The 19728-nt window shown below is 34.5% G+C and overlaps 1 protein-coding gene across 2 annotated transcripts in view; it reads right to left on the minus strand.

Annotated features, from left to right (window-relative positions):
* LOC128863080 (neuroligin 4-like) overlaps positions 1-19728 on the minus strand; it is a 334586-nt gene that overhangs the window by 266327 nt on the left and 48531 nt on the right. The window contains exons 3-5 of one of the 2 annotated variants that reach the window (XM_054102016.1): positions 16083-16229; positions 15348-15781; positions 5551-6015 (exon numbers count right to left, since the gene is read on the minus strand). In XM_054102016.1, the coding sequence (XP_053957991.1) occupies positions 5551-6015; positions 15348-15781; positions 16083-16229 (1046 nt within the window). Of the gene's footprint in view, positions 1-5550; positions 6016-15347; positions 15782-16082; positions 16233-19728 lie in introns of both variants that reach the window. The other variant, XM_054102009.1, reaches the window with a different exon arrangement.

Here is a 19728-nt window from a genome sequence, read left to right on the forward strand (position 1 = left end):
GTCTCACTACCTGTGGAGAGCATAGATCAATTATTTAGCAATTAATACTGCCAAAAAGGTTATGTCTTTGCTTAGCTTTGTTCCTGCCACTAGTTCAGATTTTCAGATATGGGTTATATTCAAATTGATGAATGCGGCATCTCTTGGAGTGTTCGGAAGAAAGATTCCGCGGAAAATTTTTGGACCCTTGCACGTTGGCGACCGCAAAAATTAAATAAAAGTGTAAAGTAATATGAATCAAAAATGCTTAAATCCTTTAATTGTAATATTTTAAATAATTATTTTTTAGTGTGGAGAAATTTGTTTGAAGTGAAACTTCTTAGGCGTCGATGGACGAGCGAGAATGGAGAGTAAAATTTCAAGGCCATGCAACGTTTTAGGCATTTTCGTTCCGCGAGAGAGAAAAAAAGATGTAACGTAGAGGAAAAGGTGAGAGAGAGAGCTATACCTTATATATATCTTAGATACACTTTAGGCTATTCACGTCTCCCTTTTTTGTTTTTGTACCTTATAATATTCTAAATTGTTCAGCGCCGTCGCGACTAAAAGAATCATGGCCGCTGCGACGTAGACGTATGTTTTGGTTTTGTAGTCGTTAGGCTTAGATTTTGGGCTTGGACGACAAACGCATATTGAGGCATGAAGTGAATGCGCTGTGTTCAAGAACATTATGGAATGCGTGGTGCCAAAGTGGTCTTCACGTTGCGCTTGTTGCTGCTTTTGAGTCAATCAAGGTATTTTGTTTTGGTAAGTGCAATATTCGGAATATCGACTGGTGGAAGACAAAAGTGCACGAAAGCAAGAAGGGATCCCTGTGCTCGCGCATATATGCATGTATGTTTGAACGTGCATGGATGTAGTTACACATGAATACAATTATTTTGTAGGAAGTTTAGAAGCCAACTAGGTATGTGTCTATTTATGCATGCTAGGACTTAAAGTGAGTATATATACATACACACCTACATAGGCTTGCACTTGTTAGGAAGAAACTCGTTCACTGATTTCCTGTAGGAATGTGATGTACTGTGACATGTAAATAAATATGTCAAGGTTATTTGGGCATACATGCATATGTACATATGAAAGGAAGATGATGCTCTTGTGCTTGTGCATTATTGTTTTTCATACTCAAATGTACATCCATACAGATGTAATTTGCCATCGAATACATAAACTATAAATATAAATACAATATAAAATAAGTGTTGATTTATCTTAAACCATTATTTTATTAAATTTTGTCTATTTGTATTCTCTGCAAATGTTGTGAATTTATTTAGATATATATTCTTTCTCTCCCTGTCTCTCATTGTCTCTCTCTCCCTCTGTCTCATTGTCTCTCGGGTCTCTCCCTATTTCTTTGTCTGGCTTGAAAGTTTCACTTCTGTTAAGTGTACTACGCTACACGCACTTTTTTTTTATTTTATATAAACTTAATACACAGACATTTTTTAGTTTTGCTTATGAAGTCAGAATACATCTTTTAAAATCTATGGTATTTAGTGAAATGCGCTCAAATCAAATTTTACGCTTTGAATATTTTCATATCGAAAAGCGAGGAAATATTTCAACATATTTCAAATATTTTCAGTATTTCCTGGAAAACATTTCAATTTCACGCTACAACAAAAAACTTCAAATTTATGCAATAAAAAACGAGAAGCAACACTAGTTTTTAAATTTATAGAAAACCAATCAAAAAATTCTTACAAAATAAAAGAAAAAAAAGAATCATTGTGCTTCACAAATCGTCAAATCGACACAAGAAAGAGCTGCGTGATAATAAATATTTTTCTACTAATTTCTAACTTTGAGTTATATAAGGGCGTCTATTAGGGTCATTTCTGATAGAAGAGATCATAGACAGCTGTGTTGTTTTCTACTTTCACTTTGATTAAGCAAATAGTTGAATTTCTTTCAGTGGCGTCAGATGTCTTCACTATTAAAAAGGAATTGATATTTTTTGATTATCCTAATTATATTCATTGATTATTAAATTATTTGAACATATTCAAATCTTTGCTTCTACGCTCCCTGCACAACAGCAGCAAAGCGTAATGATGTCTTGTTTATTATTGCATTTTTAAGGAATGCTCTGAGAGAATTTAAAATCAGTTGAATAGGCCGTCAACTCAAGTTCTCAGGCACGTATCGAAGATCTCTTTCCGATGATATAGCAAATGAATTTGGTGTTTAAATTTCGAGGTTTCGTGTATGATGTAACATTTAGATATCCGATTGTAAGGGTTCTCAGACGTTAACAAATAAGCAAAAGCTCTACAAATAAATAATTTAATAAATAAAAATGTATACAAATATACTAAGCAATTAAATAAATAAAGAGTAAGAAAAGTAATTAATATACAACTTATTTAAATAAATGAACAAAAAAATTTGCTAAATAAATAAATAAATTAATTAATAAAATTAACAGAAACATTCAAAAGCGAAAATAAATTTAATAAATAAATAATGAAAGAGTACATAATTAATTTGCTGATTATATTGATATTTTAATAAATAAATATATGATTAAGGGGTAACACCACTCTACACGCGTAAAATAAACACGATTTTTAAAGAATTTTTTTGTGTAGAAAGAAAAGGAAAACAATCACTCTGATTTGGGAAGTTATTACTTATATACTAAAATACAAAACTACCAAGTTTGATCGAAAAATTTTACAAAATGGCGGCATTGGAGACATTTTTGTAATGTGGTTTCTCTTGAAGGAGCTCCGCGGCACGCAGCACAGAGGGTGCAAATTTTAATCTGGAACAAGGAAATTTTTTTTTCTTAATCTAGATAAGAATAGCTAGAGAAACACGTAGGGGATTTAAAAAATATTTATTTTTGTGGAATTAGCAAGCATTTGAAGGAAAATACTCTATTTTGGACTAAAAAAACGGCACTTAAATAATTATAACAATCGTTTAAATTAATCCATCGAAAATCCCCTACGCTCTTCTCTTAAGAAGGTTATTATACAGACGTAGTGAAAAACCTGATTAAAAATATTTAAAATTGTTTGAGTTATGCTGCGTGCCAATTTCAGAAAACGTGTTTTGAGAAAAACGCGTTTAAAGTTTGGAAATTTGGAGAAATCGTTAGGTAGCAGTCACTAACGCTTGGTTAAAAGTTTAAAATATTTATGAAATAAACTTCGGTAACGTATAAAACTTTTTGTTCTGTATTTTAAAAGGTTCAAAGATTTTTTTATAAAAAAAAAATAAATTTTTTTAAATTTCTACAGTGGTGTTACCCCTTAAATCAATAAAATTCAGTAAATAAATTGAAAATAAAATATTAAATAAATAATTTTGTAAATAAATAAATAAAAAAAATTAATCATATAAAAATTCAATTAGTAGATAGCTAATAAGTATTAAAAATAATATAATAACAATAAAAAAACCCTAATACATAAATAAATAAATAGAAAAAACAAGAAATGAATAAATAAATAAATTAGTGAATAAATAAATTATCATCCAAATAAAAATGCAAAAAAACAAAAATATTTGAATAGTACGAAAAGGTATAAATACATAAATCAACAATTTGTAACATTAAAGCGAAAAAGCAAGTGATTTTAAAATGCGTAAATAAAGCGTATTGCGGACCTGGAAATAGAAAAACACTGTGTTCTTCAGAGTTGCCCAAAATGGAGAGATTTTTAAGGTTAATTGGTTGTTTTTTAAGGTAACATCGTTTTTAAAGCAGGTTGGTAAAGAGCCTTACCAATTGAAGCTTTCCCCCTAATCGACAACGCTCCTTCTCCTCCAAATGAAGTTGAACTGACAACTCAGAATGGGCAAATTTCGGCAATGTTTATGCCACCAAACGTTACTCCACTCATTCAACCGATGGAACAGAATGCAATAAAAACCACTAAATTGCATTACAGAAACAGCCTTCTCACTTCAATAGCAGCAACAAAGTCTGATTTGGCCGAGTCGTTGAAAAAATTAACTTAAAAACAGCTATAAATCTTCTGGATGCGGCTTGGTTTCGTGTTGGTGAAGCAACATTAGCTAAGTGCTGGAACAGTATTTTAAATTTTGCGGTAAACAATAATGATCCCGAAGATAATGTTCCGTTTGGCGGTTTTAAAAGAAAAATGGGAAGCTGAACTTCGTACTTTAATGAGCAACACCGTCGATCTCCTTAGTAGTTTAAATCCTGAGGTTCGTTCGTGTTCGCAGATATGTTCAAAGATATGTATGTGGGTTATTGAAAAAACTTTTTTTTATTAAAATTTTCAGATTGAATTCACGTTACCAGCCATTCATGAATGGAACGAAGATATCGAGGAGGGCAATGCAGATGACGATCATCAACAAGAGGAGAAATCCGATGATGAGAGCGTATCAGAGCAACTGGAGAAAATTAAGCCGACTGAAGCAGTTGAAATGGTCAACAAGGGGTTAATATGGGCTGGTTATGGAGACGTCGATAAAAATGATATGAGTGTGCTAAGACGGTTAAGAGAGAAAGCTATGCTTCAAATTTTAGAAAAACAGAAGACACAAAAAAGATGACTGATTTTTTTAAATAAAACCATTGTATGACTTAATTTTCAATTAATATGTAACGAAAAAAAGAATAAAATGTGAATTTAAATATAAAAAAATATATTTACTTAGTCTTTTTAGGCATTCCAAAACCTGAGCACTTTTGTTAACGTGAACTGCCTTGGTTTGAATTAGTTCACGTTATCCAGCGTGTGCTGTAATTAATTTGCTATCTAAATTAATATATCCAAATTATGAAATCAATAACTCAACAAAAAATAAAATAATAAATTAATAGTCCGGTATAAACAAAAAATAACAATTATCTAAATTCTATGAAAAAGATAATTAAATAATATAGTTTTTCAAATAAACAAAGAAATACTAAAAATCAAGTTTTAATTAATAAAAATGAAATAAATAAATAAACGATAAATTAGTAAGTAAATATTTTGATAACTAAACAATTAAATAAAAAATATTAAGTAAATGCAATAATTAAATAAACCAGAAACTAATGATTTAATACAAAGTTTTGTTTTTAATAATTAATATAAAAATAAAAATAAATTATTATTTGTAATTAATTCATCAAATAAAAGTTCAGCAAATAAATAAATATATAAAAATATATGCCAATAAATACAAAAGAAAGTAAATAAATAAATTGCAAAATTAAATATTAAGTCATTCCTGTGTTAAAAGATTCAGCTGCAGGGGGGTAGAGGGTACAATTTGAACACTTCTAATTCTTACTTTGCTTGAATTCTCTTAGTCTAAAATTCTTTAATTAAATTTGCTTTCTTTGGCTTTTAAATAACCAACTCCTATCTTAGTTTCATTGTCATTTTCTGATTACCCAATAGCAATAAACCCAATTCAACAAAGGAAACTCAAAGCTTTCATTGCAAATTAAATGAGTCAGTGAATAAAATTCCAAATTCCAATAAGTCACTTCTTCTACAAATGTATGTATGAACATTTCTTTGAAAAAGTTCTCCATCAACACTTAACATCTTATGGCGTACTCACCGTGTAGAAAATCTCATTGAGATGATAATTGTAGGCATTCCGCACATAGGTGCGAATAATCTTATCGCGCCGCTCGCCTTCGAAGCCATTCTGAATGTCATGTGCACTGAAACGCCAAATGGATTCGCCGGTCACCACGCCGAAGAGCACATCATAGTGAGCGCCATTACTGCCCAGGCCAAGGTTGGCGCCGCCACTCATGCTCGGATAATTTGCAGTCAGAGCGCTATAGTAGGCGCCACCTGAAGATCCACCGCCGCCACCACCACCGCCATTGCCGCCCGACGAACCAGCACCACTGAAACTACCAAAGCTGCTGCCACCACCACCCATGCCAGCCGCATAAGCGCCACCTGCAAAGAATCCATTGCTGCCGCCCTCGGCTGAGGCGCGTTTGGCGCTGCGCATCACTAAATCATCGATATCGAAATTGGAATGACCGGCTCGTATAACGACGCCATCAACCTAAATTGAAAAAGAAAAAATGCGATAAAGCAGAAGAAAGAAAGATGTTTGAGTGTGGGGGTTATTTAGTTTGGTAAGAATACAGGAATGGCGCAAGGAGCTAGCGGAATGAAATGTGTAAATAGCGAGCTGATATTCGATAAGTTAGACTTTTTTATTATTTGCTTTAGTGCGCCAGTTAGGTGAAGACACAAGAATGAATGATAGCCAGCGCAGAAAGTAATACCAGATATAGTAAAGAAAGAAAGAAAAAACAAAAAACTGAGTTGTAGAAAAAGAGATTGAGTAATAAAGTCAAGCTCACGGGCAGTAAGCTAGCGCCATCACCCACTCACGCGCACACCTCTACACACGCTAACTGGGAATAATGTCATTAATGCTACAAAAGAATGTTTGGTTTAACGGATAAAAGCAATGTTTGAGTGAAATGTGTAAGGAATCTTCTGGCATTCGGCAAATAATATTATAGGCGATCCTGCAGATAAATAAAAACAACCAATAAAAAAATTGGGAAGGAAGGAAGCAAGCATATTCATTTTTATTTGCTGTTGTATACATAAACATTTTTTCTTCTGACTTTGTTATTTGGACCTGAAATTTTTCCATTTTCGGTTGCAAATTTCTTCAGCACATTTTTCATTATTTTGAGCGATGAGTAGGTGGTTGAATGATTGGGCGGTAAAGTTACATAAAAAATACGCTCATGAAAAATGATGCAATGAAAATATTTCGTCGCGACGTCAAATGATAATGAAATGAAAATAAATGGCAAATCATGAACAGCTACGCTGTCTACCTTTTTTTTGACCTAGCAGAGTGTCAAATAAGGAGAGGTTCATTAGTAGTTACTATAAAATGAAATGCAAAAAACATAAGGCTTGTATGGAGTTCCAATGCCAGTTAGAAATATGAAACAATTTTTGTTCCAATACCACCAGTTGGTCTGCAAATGTATGTATTTAGGTATAAATATTTATATTGGGAATTTATAGAATTCGTTATACTCGTAACTGCTATCATTTCTTCTACGATTACACTTCACTTAATTTTAATGAATTTTAAATCAGTTCTACAGGGGTAGATATTTTGATTTTCGGTTGCTAAGATTTTTATCAAGTTTCAAAATGCTTTGAGCTCAGTTACAGAATATTTTAAATTTTTTAGGAAATAATATGTGACCTGGTCTATGAAAGGTACCTTACGTGTCAAAAAATCATTTTTCACTTTTTTGTTGATTCGAATAGTGTGTGAGAGGCTCTTTAAAATGGTGAAAACCAGAAATCATAATTTGTTTAAAAGTTTGTTAAAAGTAAAAAAAAAGAAAAGTACAAATACGAAAAATTTTTTTGTCATGATACAAATTAGAATAACGAAGACAATAATTTGTGCAAATTAAAAATTGAACCATTCAGCTGATTTCAACACCAACGGATTTGTAGATGGTTTATTTGCTAGTCCATGTACTCGTAATATTGCAGCGTGTATTCGAAAATGATTCACTAAGTTTTTGTAAGGTCTTATCCCACATGCATGCACAAAAAGGAAAAAACGAACGACAAACAGGTACGTCGTAAAAGGTAAATTCGATCTTATGTCTCCTTACTTCTACATTCTTTCTTTGACCATATTTCTTCCGTTGGGCAAGATGGGAATAAACACTTTCTAATTCTTCATTACAAATCATTCCGGCTTCCATATGACTTAGTATTAATAAATCGAGCTCATTTTTTGATAAATCTAAACAGTTGTTTCGCGTACTCTCGATCATTTTTCGTGGTACAATTGTTTGGTATTTGTTAGTACAACAATGGTTAGAGAAAAATTTGGTTACCAGCTCCTGTTCCTCTTCATCCACAGTAGATAAATCTATCTTAACGAAAGCTTTTTCCATATCACCTTCTAAATGAGTCAAATATAGTTCACCATCATCATCGCTATTCGAGCTAACATCATCGTCTTCATCGTTTTTATGAAAATATTTACTGTAAACGGCACTAAACTCCTCGTCAACACTCATTTTTCACTATTTTGTGAACAAAAGACTAACAGAAATGATTACATAAACGTAGTAACAGAAAATCCACGAAGTAGAATAAGGAGACGTAAACTGTCAACTGTAAAATTGTCAATTTGTCATCATATTCGTAGTCAGTGGCTTTAAAAACCTTTACAAACATGTGTTACTTATTTATAGTTGTTGTTGCTATTTGGAAAACTTAAATTATTTTTTCTATGTTTGGAGCGCCATCTTGGATATGCCATTTAAAATTTTTCAAATTTGACACCAGGATCGCATTCAGTACTTCGAACAATTTTTGTCCCCGGGTCTTATAAGTTTTTTTGGCATGGATGTCGGTACAAAAGCTAACTTATTTTTTAAAACGATTTCTGCGATTTGCATTAACTTTTTCTTATTTATTTATATATAAAAAAAATGTTTTTCACTGCTTCTGTGATTTTATTGATACTGTGATCTATGCTGAAGAAAATAAGCCAAACCGGATTGAAAAATATTAATATTAAAAAAAGTTACAAGGGTTTTTAGAAGTTTAAACTTTAACTCCTGTTTTCTCGAAAACTTGTTTTCGCACGTAAGGTACCTTTTCGTAGACCAGGTCACATATAATAAATAACTTCATCATATGTAGTCGCAATTTTAACAAATTTCTTTTTAATTTTTTTTGTATACAGGAATCAATAGATCTTTAACAAGGTTTCAACTTTAATGACTTTATATTATATATAAAGGGTGGTTAGGTTTTAAAGGCCGGTGTTAATTTTAAATAAAATACAATGTCTTTAAGAAATTATTGTCATTTCTCTTTATTATGATAATATTAGTATGACTGAGTTACAAATGGAACAAAATATTGGCCAAATGGCTGTCGCGGCCTCGGCGGCACACCTCCATCCGATGGTCCAAATTTTCGATGACGCTGAGGCATAATTGAGGTTCTATGCCCTTAATGTGCCGAATTATCTTATCATTTAGCTCTTAAATTGCTGCTGGCTTATCGACGTACACCTTTTCTTTTAAATAACCCTAAAGAAAGAGTTCCAACGGTATCAAATCACTTGATCTTGGCGGCCAATTGACATCGCCGCGACGGGAGATCAAATCTTTCGCGCAAAAGAGCCACTGATTCGTTAGCTGTGTAACAAGTGGCACCGTCCTGTTAAAACCACATATCGTCCACATCCATATCTTCCATTTCGGGGCATAAAACGTTCGTTATCATCTCACGATAACGAACACTGATCACAGTAACTGCCTGGCCGCCCTCATTTTGGAAAAAATACGGCCCGATGATGTCGCCGGTCCATAAACCGCAGCAAAAAGTCACTCTTTGTGGGTGCATTGGTTTTTCAGCAAACACTCTTGGATTATAATTCGCCGAAATGCTGCAATTCTGCTAATTGACGAATCCACTGAGGTGAAAATGTGCCTCATCACTCAAGATGATTTTCTTCGAAAATTGGTCATTCACAGTTGTCATTTCCTGCCACCATTCTGACCATTGACGACGCTTGAAATGGTCAAGAGGCTTTAGTTCTTGAGTCAATTGCACCTTGTGAGCGTGTAAATGCAAGTCTTTATGCACAATGTTCATCAACGACTAGCGTGAGAGGTGCAATTGTTGGGCACGACGACGAGTTGACGTGGACGGCTCTTCAACCACACTATTGCGAACAGCAGCAATATTTTCTGCAGTACGAGCTGTACGAGCATGCGCTGGTGTTTTCACATCTCCTACAAACCCGATTTACTCAAACTTTTGCACAATTTTTCCGATTGTACGCACATTTGGATGATTAAATTGACCGAAAAAATCACGAAGTGCGTGATATGCATTTTGATTTGAACGCCCGTTTTCATAATAAGCCTCAATAACTTTAACGCGTTGCTCGATTGTGCATCTTTCCATGATTCCAATTGAATTAGTCAGGAATTGAAAAATGTCAAACGAAATGCAGAAAAGAGCTTGCCAGTTAGGTTGGTTCACACTCCATATTGGCCCTTGAAATTTAACCACCCTTAATATTTGTTTTTGTGTGGGTGGGGAGGTTTAAAGTGTCTAATGCATCATCAATGTTGCCGTTCCAGCATTGGTATTTCTGGAGACTAAAAAGCTCCTCCTCGTTCGGAACCTTCGTCCACCTAGGATCCGTTTTCCTATTACTAAAAAGTGACTTTCTATCCTCTTCACTGCAAGGTGAATGTTTGTGTGCCTGCGGGCGGGTCCCGCTGCATTATCCAGCGCTTGACATTCCTGTTCCCAACGTATGCATTGGAAAAAGCTACCGCAGGATATCATCGGCTGCGTCATCCTAAATGCATGTGGAGTGTTTGCATTTCACTCTTTTGAACAGGTATTTCTGGAAATATCCGTACCCCGGAAGTCTTTGGGTTATATTAAAAATCACTTCACCGAAGTTCTTGCTGTACCATGTTGCAACGCCTTTTATTACCCTGGTCGTCTATATGCTGCGCGCTTCGTTTCTTGCCATAGATTTATCGTTTCCTCCTTTTTCCACGCTGCAGGTTTGCTAACTCCTCCTTCCATACCTTCGGTTTTTAATGCGCATAGCTTTTTCCACTCAAAGAGTATTCGATGGGGTGCCAGCTGGTGGTAGCAGAGGAAGGCCTCCTCTGCGTTAGAAAGATCAGTTGGAGAAGAGATTTGGTTCATTTGGTGTTTCTAACTGGTGCGATTGGTTAAATTCGGTCAAAATCGGTTAAGCTTTTTGCCTTAAGAGATTTTCGATTGGCCTTGGTTTATAGTTCTCAACATTCAATAGTCATATCATTAATGTACTCATTTTTGTTAACCGTCGAAAAATACTAGGAAGGCAATTTATAGTTAAACTGCTCACTGTGTTGATTTCTCGCCCACTTTCTTAACTCTACAGTGGGAATTAAAGGGGAGTCATCTCAACTCAACCTATATGGCCACCGAAGGTGGCAACAGGCATTGAACATATCGTGAGACTTCCCTAGTTTAAATAGGACGGAGAGCCAGCGAACCCTTCTGTGAGTCATCTTAGTTGGATTCCGCTTCACTTACTAAGATCACAGGGGCTTAATACCCCAGCCCAATCGCAATTTGCTTCACCTTCAGTATGCCATAATCAGGATATTACTGGAATCTATCCTGATGGCTCGCAAGCTACTTCACATCATTAAAAAGACAGTTGCTCCCAGCATGGAGAACAGACGCTGACCAGGTAGCTGCCCACTATGAGTAAGTCGCTCCTGGATTTTTTTATTGTTCACTATGCACGAGCATGGGGCGAATTATGAGGTACTGAGGTTCTCTGTTCTTCGTGGTACTGAGACTAATTCTACAGTCAAACTCTCTATCTCTATCTCTCTATTTCTATCTCTATCTCTATCTCTCTCTCTACCTCTATCTCTATCTCTATTTCTACCTCTATCTCTATCTCTATCTCTATCTCTATCTCTATCTCTATCTCTATCCTTATCCCTATCCCTATCTCTATCCCTATCTCTATCTCTATCTCTATCTCTATCTCTATCTCTATCTCTATCTCTATCTCTATCTCTGTCTCTATCTCTATCTCTATCTCTATCTCTATCTCTATCTCTATCTCTATCTCTATCTCTATCTCTATCTCTATCTCTATCTCTATCTCTATCTCTATCTCTATCTCTATCTCTATCTCTATCTCTATCTCTATCTCTATCTCTATCTCTATCTCTATCTCTATCTCTATCTCTATCTCTATCTCTATCTCTATCTCTATCTCGATCTCGATCTCGATCTCTATCTCTATCTCTATCTCTATCTCTATCTCTATCTCTATCTCTATCTCTATCTCTATCTCTATCTCTATCTCTATCTCTATCTCTATCTCTATCTCTATCTCTATCTCTACCTCTACCTCTATCTCTATCTCTATCTCTATCTCTATCTCTATCTATATCTATATCTATGTCTATATCTATATCTATATCTATATCTATATCTATATCTATATCTATATCTATATCTATATCTATATCTATATCTATATCTATATCTATATCTATATCTATATCTATATCTATATCTATATCTATATCTATATCTATATCTATATCTATATCTATATCTATATCTATATCTATATCTATATCTATATCTATATCTATATCTATATCTATATCTATATCTATATCTATATCTATATCTATATCTATATCTATATCTATATCTATATCTATATCTATATCTATATCTATATCTATATCTATATCTATATCTATATCTATATCTATATCTATATCTATATCTATATCTATATCTATATCTATATCTATATCTATATCTATATCTATATCTATATCTATATCTATATCTATATCTATATCTATATCTATATCTATATCTATATCTATATCTATATCTATATCTATATCTATATCTATATCTATATCTATATCTATATCTATATCTATATCTATATCTATATCTATATCTATATCTATATCTATATCTATATCTATATCTATATCTATATCTATATCTATATCTATATCTATATCTATATCTATATCTATATCTATATCTATATCTATATCTATATCTATATCTATATCTATATCTATATCTATATCTATATCTATATCTATATCTATATCTATATCTATATCTATATCTATATCTATATCTATATCTATATCTATATCTATATCTATATCTATATCTATATCTATATCTATATCTATATCTATATCTATATCTATATCTATATCTATATCTATATCTATATCTATATCTATATCTATATCTATATCTATATCTATATCTATATCTATATCTATATCTATATCTATATCTATATCTATATCTATATCTATATCTATATCTATATCTATATCTATATCTATATCTATATCTATATCTATATCTATATCTATATCTATATCTATATCTATATCTATATCTATATCTATATCTATATCTATACCTATATCTATATCTATATCTATATCTATATCTATATCTATATCTATATCTATATCTATATCTATATCTATATCTATATCTATATCTATATCTATATCTCTACCTCTACCTTTATCTCTATCTCTATCTATATCTCTATCTTTATCTCTATCTTTGTCTCTGTCCCTATCCTTATCTCTATCTCTATCTTCGTCTCTATCCCGTATTCTTTCGAAACGTGTGCAGTTGTATGACAGTTATTTGTGTTTTGTGCTTCTATCTCCAAACCCCATTTTAGTGTTTCGACGGCGACAATATTTTTCTCGGAAACCGCTATCCTAACAGAAAACGCTTCAAAAGGTTTTTGAGTTTTTGATTGTTATCCCTCTTCTATGTTTGTACCTTTGTGCATTACGCACCCTCACTGTTTTGCTTGAATGATTTTTTTGTTGTTACCTTTTTCGGCTGTCCTCTACAATTTATTTGTGTGCTTCCGTTTTTTATTGACTTTTTGTCTATTCTTATCATTTAATATCTACTCTAAAAGGTCGTCAATTTTAAATGCTGTCATTTACACTCATACACACGCGTAACCTAACTGAATGTGTGTATTTGGAATTTCGTGGGAGGCGAATGGAATGGGAAATCTTGTACTTCTAACTTTTGGCAAATATGACTTGATGAAATAGTTTTACGCTTCATTTTGTTTTTAAAAAATATTTCGTATTTGATGATTTAGATGTTTTCTCAACAATTGATATATTTTGCCACCTTTTTTTCAATTGATTTTTCATGTTGAAAAGGACGTGCTATTTATTTGTTATTTATGAGACAAGAAAATTTAAGATGTTGAAAATTTAAAATGTTCACTCTGAATTTAATACTCAGGCCGATATCCACAGATACCAGTTGTCTTACTACTGTAATGCAATTATTTACAATTATTTTTCATATAAATAAAACCATTTTTATGGTCGAAATTGAACCTAGGTTTTGAGTGAGATATTTCACTGACAGAGAACAAACTCGTATGCTCGTCTTTGCCCATCTTTGTTCTGTTAAAAATTGTGGTATGTTTAAAAAAATTAGTGACTTTCTTAGTTTGGTTCAACGACAAGTACCCTAAATATACATCTCTTGTAGTGAAATAATAGCTGCTTTATGACCTGATGCTATATTTCCTTTTTTCCCATATTTAATATCATTGGATAATGTGGAGAGAAAATTTAGAGGGGATTATTTGATCAGCAAAGAAAAGGCAAATATTACTTCCAACGTAGCCTAATAATTTATGAAAATAGCAGACTCTTTCGATGGCCGAGTTTAACACTTCGTTGTGCACCCAGGTCTGGCTAGACCTTTTTCGACTTTGGACGTAAATTTAACATATTTATATTATAGCTAACGACTTGAACTACCAGAGAGATCCCGAAAACTTTATATTTGCAAGAAAGTTGATGAGCTCAGAAAAAGTGATGCGAGACTAAATATTTGGCGACATTGGTGCTTGCATAAATCGGAAATCGTATGAATAATCCAGGCATTATTACTCAGTTCACTACTCATTGGGCTATGGAATAATTTTGCAGTAAACCAATTACTATCACTGGGAATGGTGTAGCCAACCAACTAACCGGAACCCATATACTCACAGCGAAGATAGGTTGTCGTCTTTGTCTACAAGGAGGTGAAAACTTCGTTGAAAAACTCATTTCTATTGTATTGTATTGGAATCATATCACGTTGAAAGAGCTTTATAATTTGTATGGTGTGGCTTAGTGTTATGAAGTGATGTTTACTATTTTTTTACTAGTGACTTAGGTGTGTGGGTTCGTATTGAAGGAAGTACTCCGGCGAAGAAGGTGTTTCAAACGGTAATTGGAGGTTGCGGCGAAAAGGACGTCCTTGGTAATGGGTTTTTACGGTGAATTAAGTAAGTAAGTGAATACAGTGTACTCTCCCCTAACGGACCCCCCTAAATGAGGCACTGTGATGAGTAATCCATCCGATCCATCTTTTAGAGATTCCTTAACCCAAAATAAGCCATGAGTTAACTGTACTACTTGCGTATTTTCATTTGTACATAATATATTGTATCTTTCAATAAAACTGAGGTATAAAAAACTCTATAAATCCTGGTCTATATCACTAAACATCTATTATAGACAAGCGTAACAAATATATCATAGCATTAAAAAATGACTTTTATAATGAGTTTGAGTTTCTAAAATACCCAGTGACAAGCGAAACTCAAATTATTTAACAAAAACATATAAATCTCTAGCTGGTCAGTGATGAAATACTGCTTCAAGCCACTTGGTAGCGAATGTGTTAAGTAAAATATACAGGCAAATATTTTTCGCTTTCCTCTGCTCCACTTACCGATGGACCGAAGGATGTCAGAAAATTAGGAGCCTGTATATCCGTTGCATACAAATCCTCCAACGGCACTTCACGCAGGCAATCGACTATCTGTTCGTGATGCTTATTCAAATCCTCCGGTATTGAACAATTCACCTCCTTGGCCAGCTTGACGGCAAACAAGACGGGATCCTCCACCAATGCCCATGATGAGTACGCCGAGCCGGACATGAGTATGGCGCGATGGAAGAGCCCACGTACCATTGTGGGCGAGGTCATGAGAAAGTTGATGCACGCGGCACCAGTGCCATGCCCCGCCAAAGTGACGGCATTCGGGTCGCCACCGAATTTCTGTATATTTTGCTGAATCCAATGTAGGGCGGCCATTTGATCCATCAGACCGTAATTGGCAACACGCGCATGAGCCTGTGGGTTGGGGTTGGCATTGAGGAAGCCTGTTGCGAGTAGAAAGAGAAAGAGATAAGCAAAGCAAGGATGTGAAATGAATTTTCTAAGATAAGCGTGGAAAAATCAACATAAATTAGAGAAATTTCTTTTTTTGTTGTTGTGACACATGCACTCGTGCGCTGGTTTGCTCGCGTTTGTGGCAATTTAGCTTAACGTGCAGCCATCACTTTATTAGCGCCATACATTTGCACAGTTTTTATTGTTTCACGCTCAGCGCACCAGCGCGTCAGTGCATGCCCGCTTTTATGCTCCTAGTTAAGCTTAAACGTTGTTTCCTCAAATACTTACCGAGAATTCCTAAGCGGTAATTAAGCGTCACAACGACCACTTCGCCGTAGCTCGCCAAGACGCTGCCATCGTACGGATTTCCGCTGCTCCACTCGAACGATTCGCCGTGTATGAACACAATTACGGGCAATTTCTTCTCGCTGGCGCCTGCTGCAGCAAGGAGTCCAAAGTGTAAGCAGTTCGGAAAAGGAGAATGTCGATAATGTTAAAAGATAGCAAAAAAGTTAAAGGAAAAAAAATTAAAAAAAAAAAAACAGTTATGTATAACCAGTTTATAGATGGTTGCTAGCTTGCACACAGATAACGGTAATGCTTGCTTAAAAATGTTTCCCATTTATAGGTACGCGCGTACGGCAACTCAACTACAGGTGAAGCAAAAATTGCCACATGAATACCGGAAAAAATCTTTAAAACAAATTAAAAATAAAAAATGTATACAGAGAAAAATTGGAAAATAAAAATTTATGAGCAAACACAGTTCAAACGCTTCAAGCGCCATTTGAAACTTCCGTTTCTTAAGCAGTTGCTCCTTTCGCGCATTTGAGGCACTTAACGCAGTTATTATAATCTATTGCTATATTTGTTATGCTTCGACTCGTAGTGCGCTGCAAAAACACGAGTTCGCAATTAGAATAAACTGCAGAGATAATATGGAAGAATAGCGCTGGATTAGCTTTTGTGAAGTGAAAGTTAAAATACACCTTCGTACATTGGGTTTCTCGCATCTCAGTATCGGTGTATAAGTATTCATGTGTATTTGTATACGTGCAGCTCTAATTTGCTGTTATGGTTCGTCCATTCATAGGGCAGTGGCAGCAAGACAGCAAAAGCATTTAGTGCTTAAGCGGCGAATTCCGTAGCTTATTTAAGGGTTTTTACTTCCATTGCTTGCTCGCTCATTTCGTAATTTTCCCACTTAACTCACATAAAGCGCATTTTTATATCTTTTCTGTTAGTGTTTTTTAACATTTCAGACTTAGCTGCTCTCTGTATTTAAGAATCAATGAGAATTGGGTGTGTAGAAAAAGACAGAAAACGGTTTTCCTAATCTTAAAGCGCATAGCTTACTTACAAATATAATGACAGCTACAGGGTGGAATATCTAGCGCCTGAAATGTAATTTAGTTCGGCTATAAATAAATAGAAGACGCGAGAATATTTTTCTTTTTTTTATTACAAAAGTTAAAGCTTATGAGAAAGCATGGAACACAATTTTACGCAAATGAATTTCACAGCCTATTCACTAGGTAGAGAGCGGTCCGCGCACTCCTGTACCTCAAACTTTACACTCATTTATCTCGCAACGACACTTTTTCGGCCTGGTGTTGTCAAAAAAAAAAAAACTACTCAACCGAATGGTCTAAAATTTAAATATATTGTTCACAACATCAATGGCTATCGCCTGTACGAGAACCACATTTCTATTTCTTTTTTTAATTAAAAAACTGAAAAAAACCCGATTCTTAGAGTGTTAAATTCAATTTCAAACAGTTTTTTTTTAAGTGAAACTTCTTACGCGTCGATGAACGAGCGAGAATAAAGAGTAAAATGTCAATGCCATGCAACATTTTGGGCATTTTCGTTCCGCGAGAGAGAAAAAGATATAACGTAGAGGAAAGGGAGAGAGAGCTATACCTTATATACATATATCTTAGATACACTTTAGGCTATTTTTCCTGAATTTTTCCTTGTGGTTGCTAATTTCTAGTGAGAAATAGCACTGCCAACTTTTTGGCGCTTGTTTATTGGTGCAAACTTGTAAGAAATACATTTTTGGTGCCTACTTTTTGGCGTTATATTTCCTTGGTGCCGACTGTTTCAGGTCTTGGTCCCAATTTTTTGGCGTTTTTTTTGGTGCCTACTTTTTGCCGCTTATTTCCGTTTCCTGGCTTGTGCTTGCGCGTACTATAAATTGCTATCCATTCCGTCGTCGGATTTATTGGTATTGCTTTGCTTTAATTTGTGCCGTAGCTGCGGTCCTTGAATCATTGCGTTTCTGCGCGCGATAAACGCTCGGAGTAGTGCGCGTTGTTGCCACGGTATGTGTCGGGTGTTCACTTACCCCGGTCGACTCTTCTCCGTTTATTGTAAATTTTGTCTATTTGTATTCTCTGTAAACGTTGTGAATTTATTTACATACTAGCTAACCCGGCGAACTTTGTTCCGCCATAGAGACAATAAAAAAGCAGATTTTTGATTTTATTAAGTTAATTTTTTTATTAATCAAGTATTTCAATGAAGCTTTAATAGATTGCACTCTTCAGTTAAGCACCTTGTGATACACGACATTTTTTGTTTTATTATCAGGTGCAAGAACAAACAACGCAGATGGTTTTCCGACCCGTGAACATGCCACATATAATTGACAATGTCAGAAACATTGATTTTCTAGATTCAGACCACAAACTTTCAAGGATTGGCCTTGTGATTTGTTAATGATCATGGCGAATGCAAGACGGATCGAAAAAGTCTTTTAAACTCAAACGGAAGATCGGTTGGGATCATTGGGGTCCTCGGAATGAGAACATCTTCACCTTCGAATTTTCCTTTGAATATCGTCGCGCAAATCACATTGTTCATCAATTTATTTACCACCAAACGCGTATCGTTGCAAAATTTTGGTGGGCTTATGTTTCGAAGTTTGATTACTACGAAGCCAACTTTTAGGCGTAAATTGTGCGGTGATAAGCCAGGCACATCTAACGAGTTTAAAAATTCAATTAGATAGTTGTTGGTTTCATCTTCATTTGTTACACAGTGAATGGATATGAATGAATGCATTGTTCCAATGAAATCATTTTGAATTATGTAGTTTAGGTCATCTACATCTTTATTCTTAGCCGCTAAAATTGCTCGCTCACTCAACCATTCATTACACAGGTCTGCAAAAAAATGGGTTCGGAATGTTCTTTAAAAGTGTAGTGTCATTTCCGAAGTAGAATCCGAATCCGGGGTTTAAATTGCTCTATCACGTCAGGACTTTGAGATATCCTAACCTAAAAGTGCAAAAAACGCTGTTTTTGCGCATTTTTGATTTTATGTAGCTATGAAGATTTTGCTCTCTATAAAAAAGTAGACATGGTATTTTAAATTATAAGTCTTCCTCTTTTAAATGCCGTTGAGCTTGCTCAAATATCTAAATTTTTCACTGAGATATCGCATTTTGAAGTCTCCATGTTTGTGAATTTTTCGTTATTGAAATTTTCCGATAACGAAAATCTATTGAGATAACATGAGACGTGATACGGTCGATTATATAGTCGCACAAAAAAAATAGCCAACTAGACCCATATATCCCTATGTATTTTTGGTCGATGAATCCGAATCCGAGCTTGCTTCAACTAGTCGCCTCCAGATGTTGGATGCTCTTTTATGCCAGCGACTTCTTTCGGGGCACCAGTCTAAATCTGCTTTTGTAATATTTTCCTAAGGCTCTCGAAGTGTATGCCGAATCCATTTCCATTTTCGTCGCCGAATTTCGAAATGAACAGCAACCGGCTTTGTCATACTCCAGAGATCAGTGTTGGAGATGGCGTTTGGCCAGAAAACGCGCACAACCTTATGAAGACAGCGATTGATGAATGTTTCCACAGTTTGTTTCCACACATTCTCGTGTGTTCGAAGTCTCGCATCCATACTGAACGAT

This window comes from Anastrepha ludens, chromosome 2 (assembly GCF_028408465.1).
Source record: "Anastrepha ludens isolate Willacy chromosome 2, idAnaLude1.1, whole genome shotgun sequence".
Classification (NCBI taxonomy): Eukaryota; Metazoa; Arthropoda; class Insecta; order Diptera; family Tephritidae; genus Anastrepha; species Anastrepha ludens.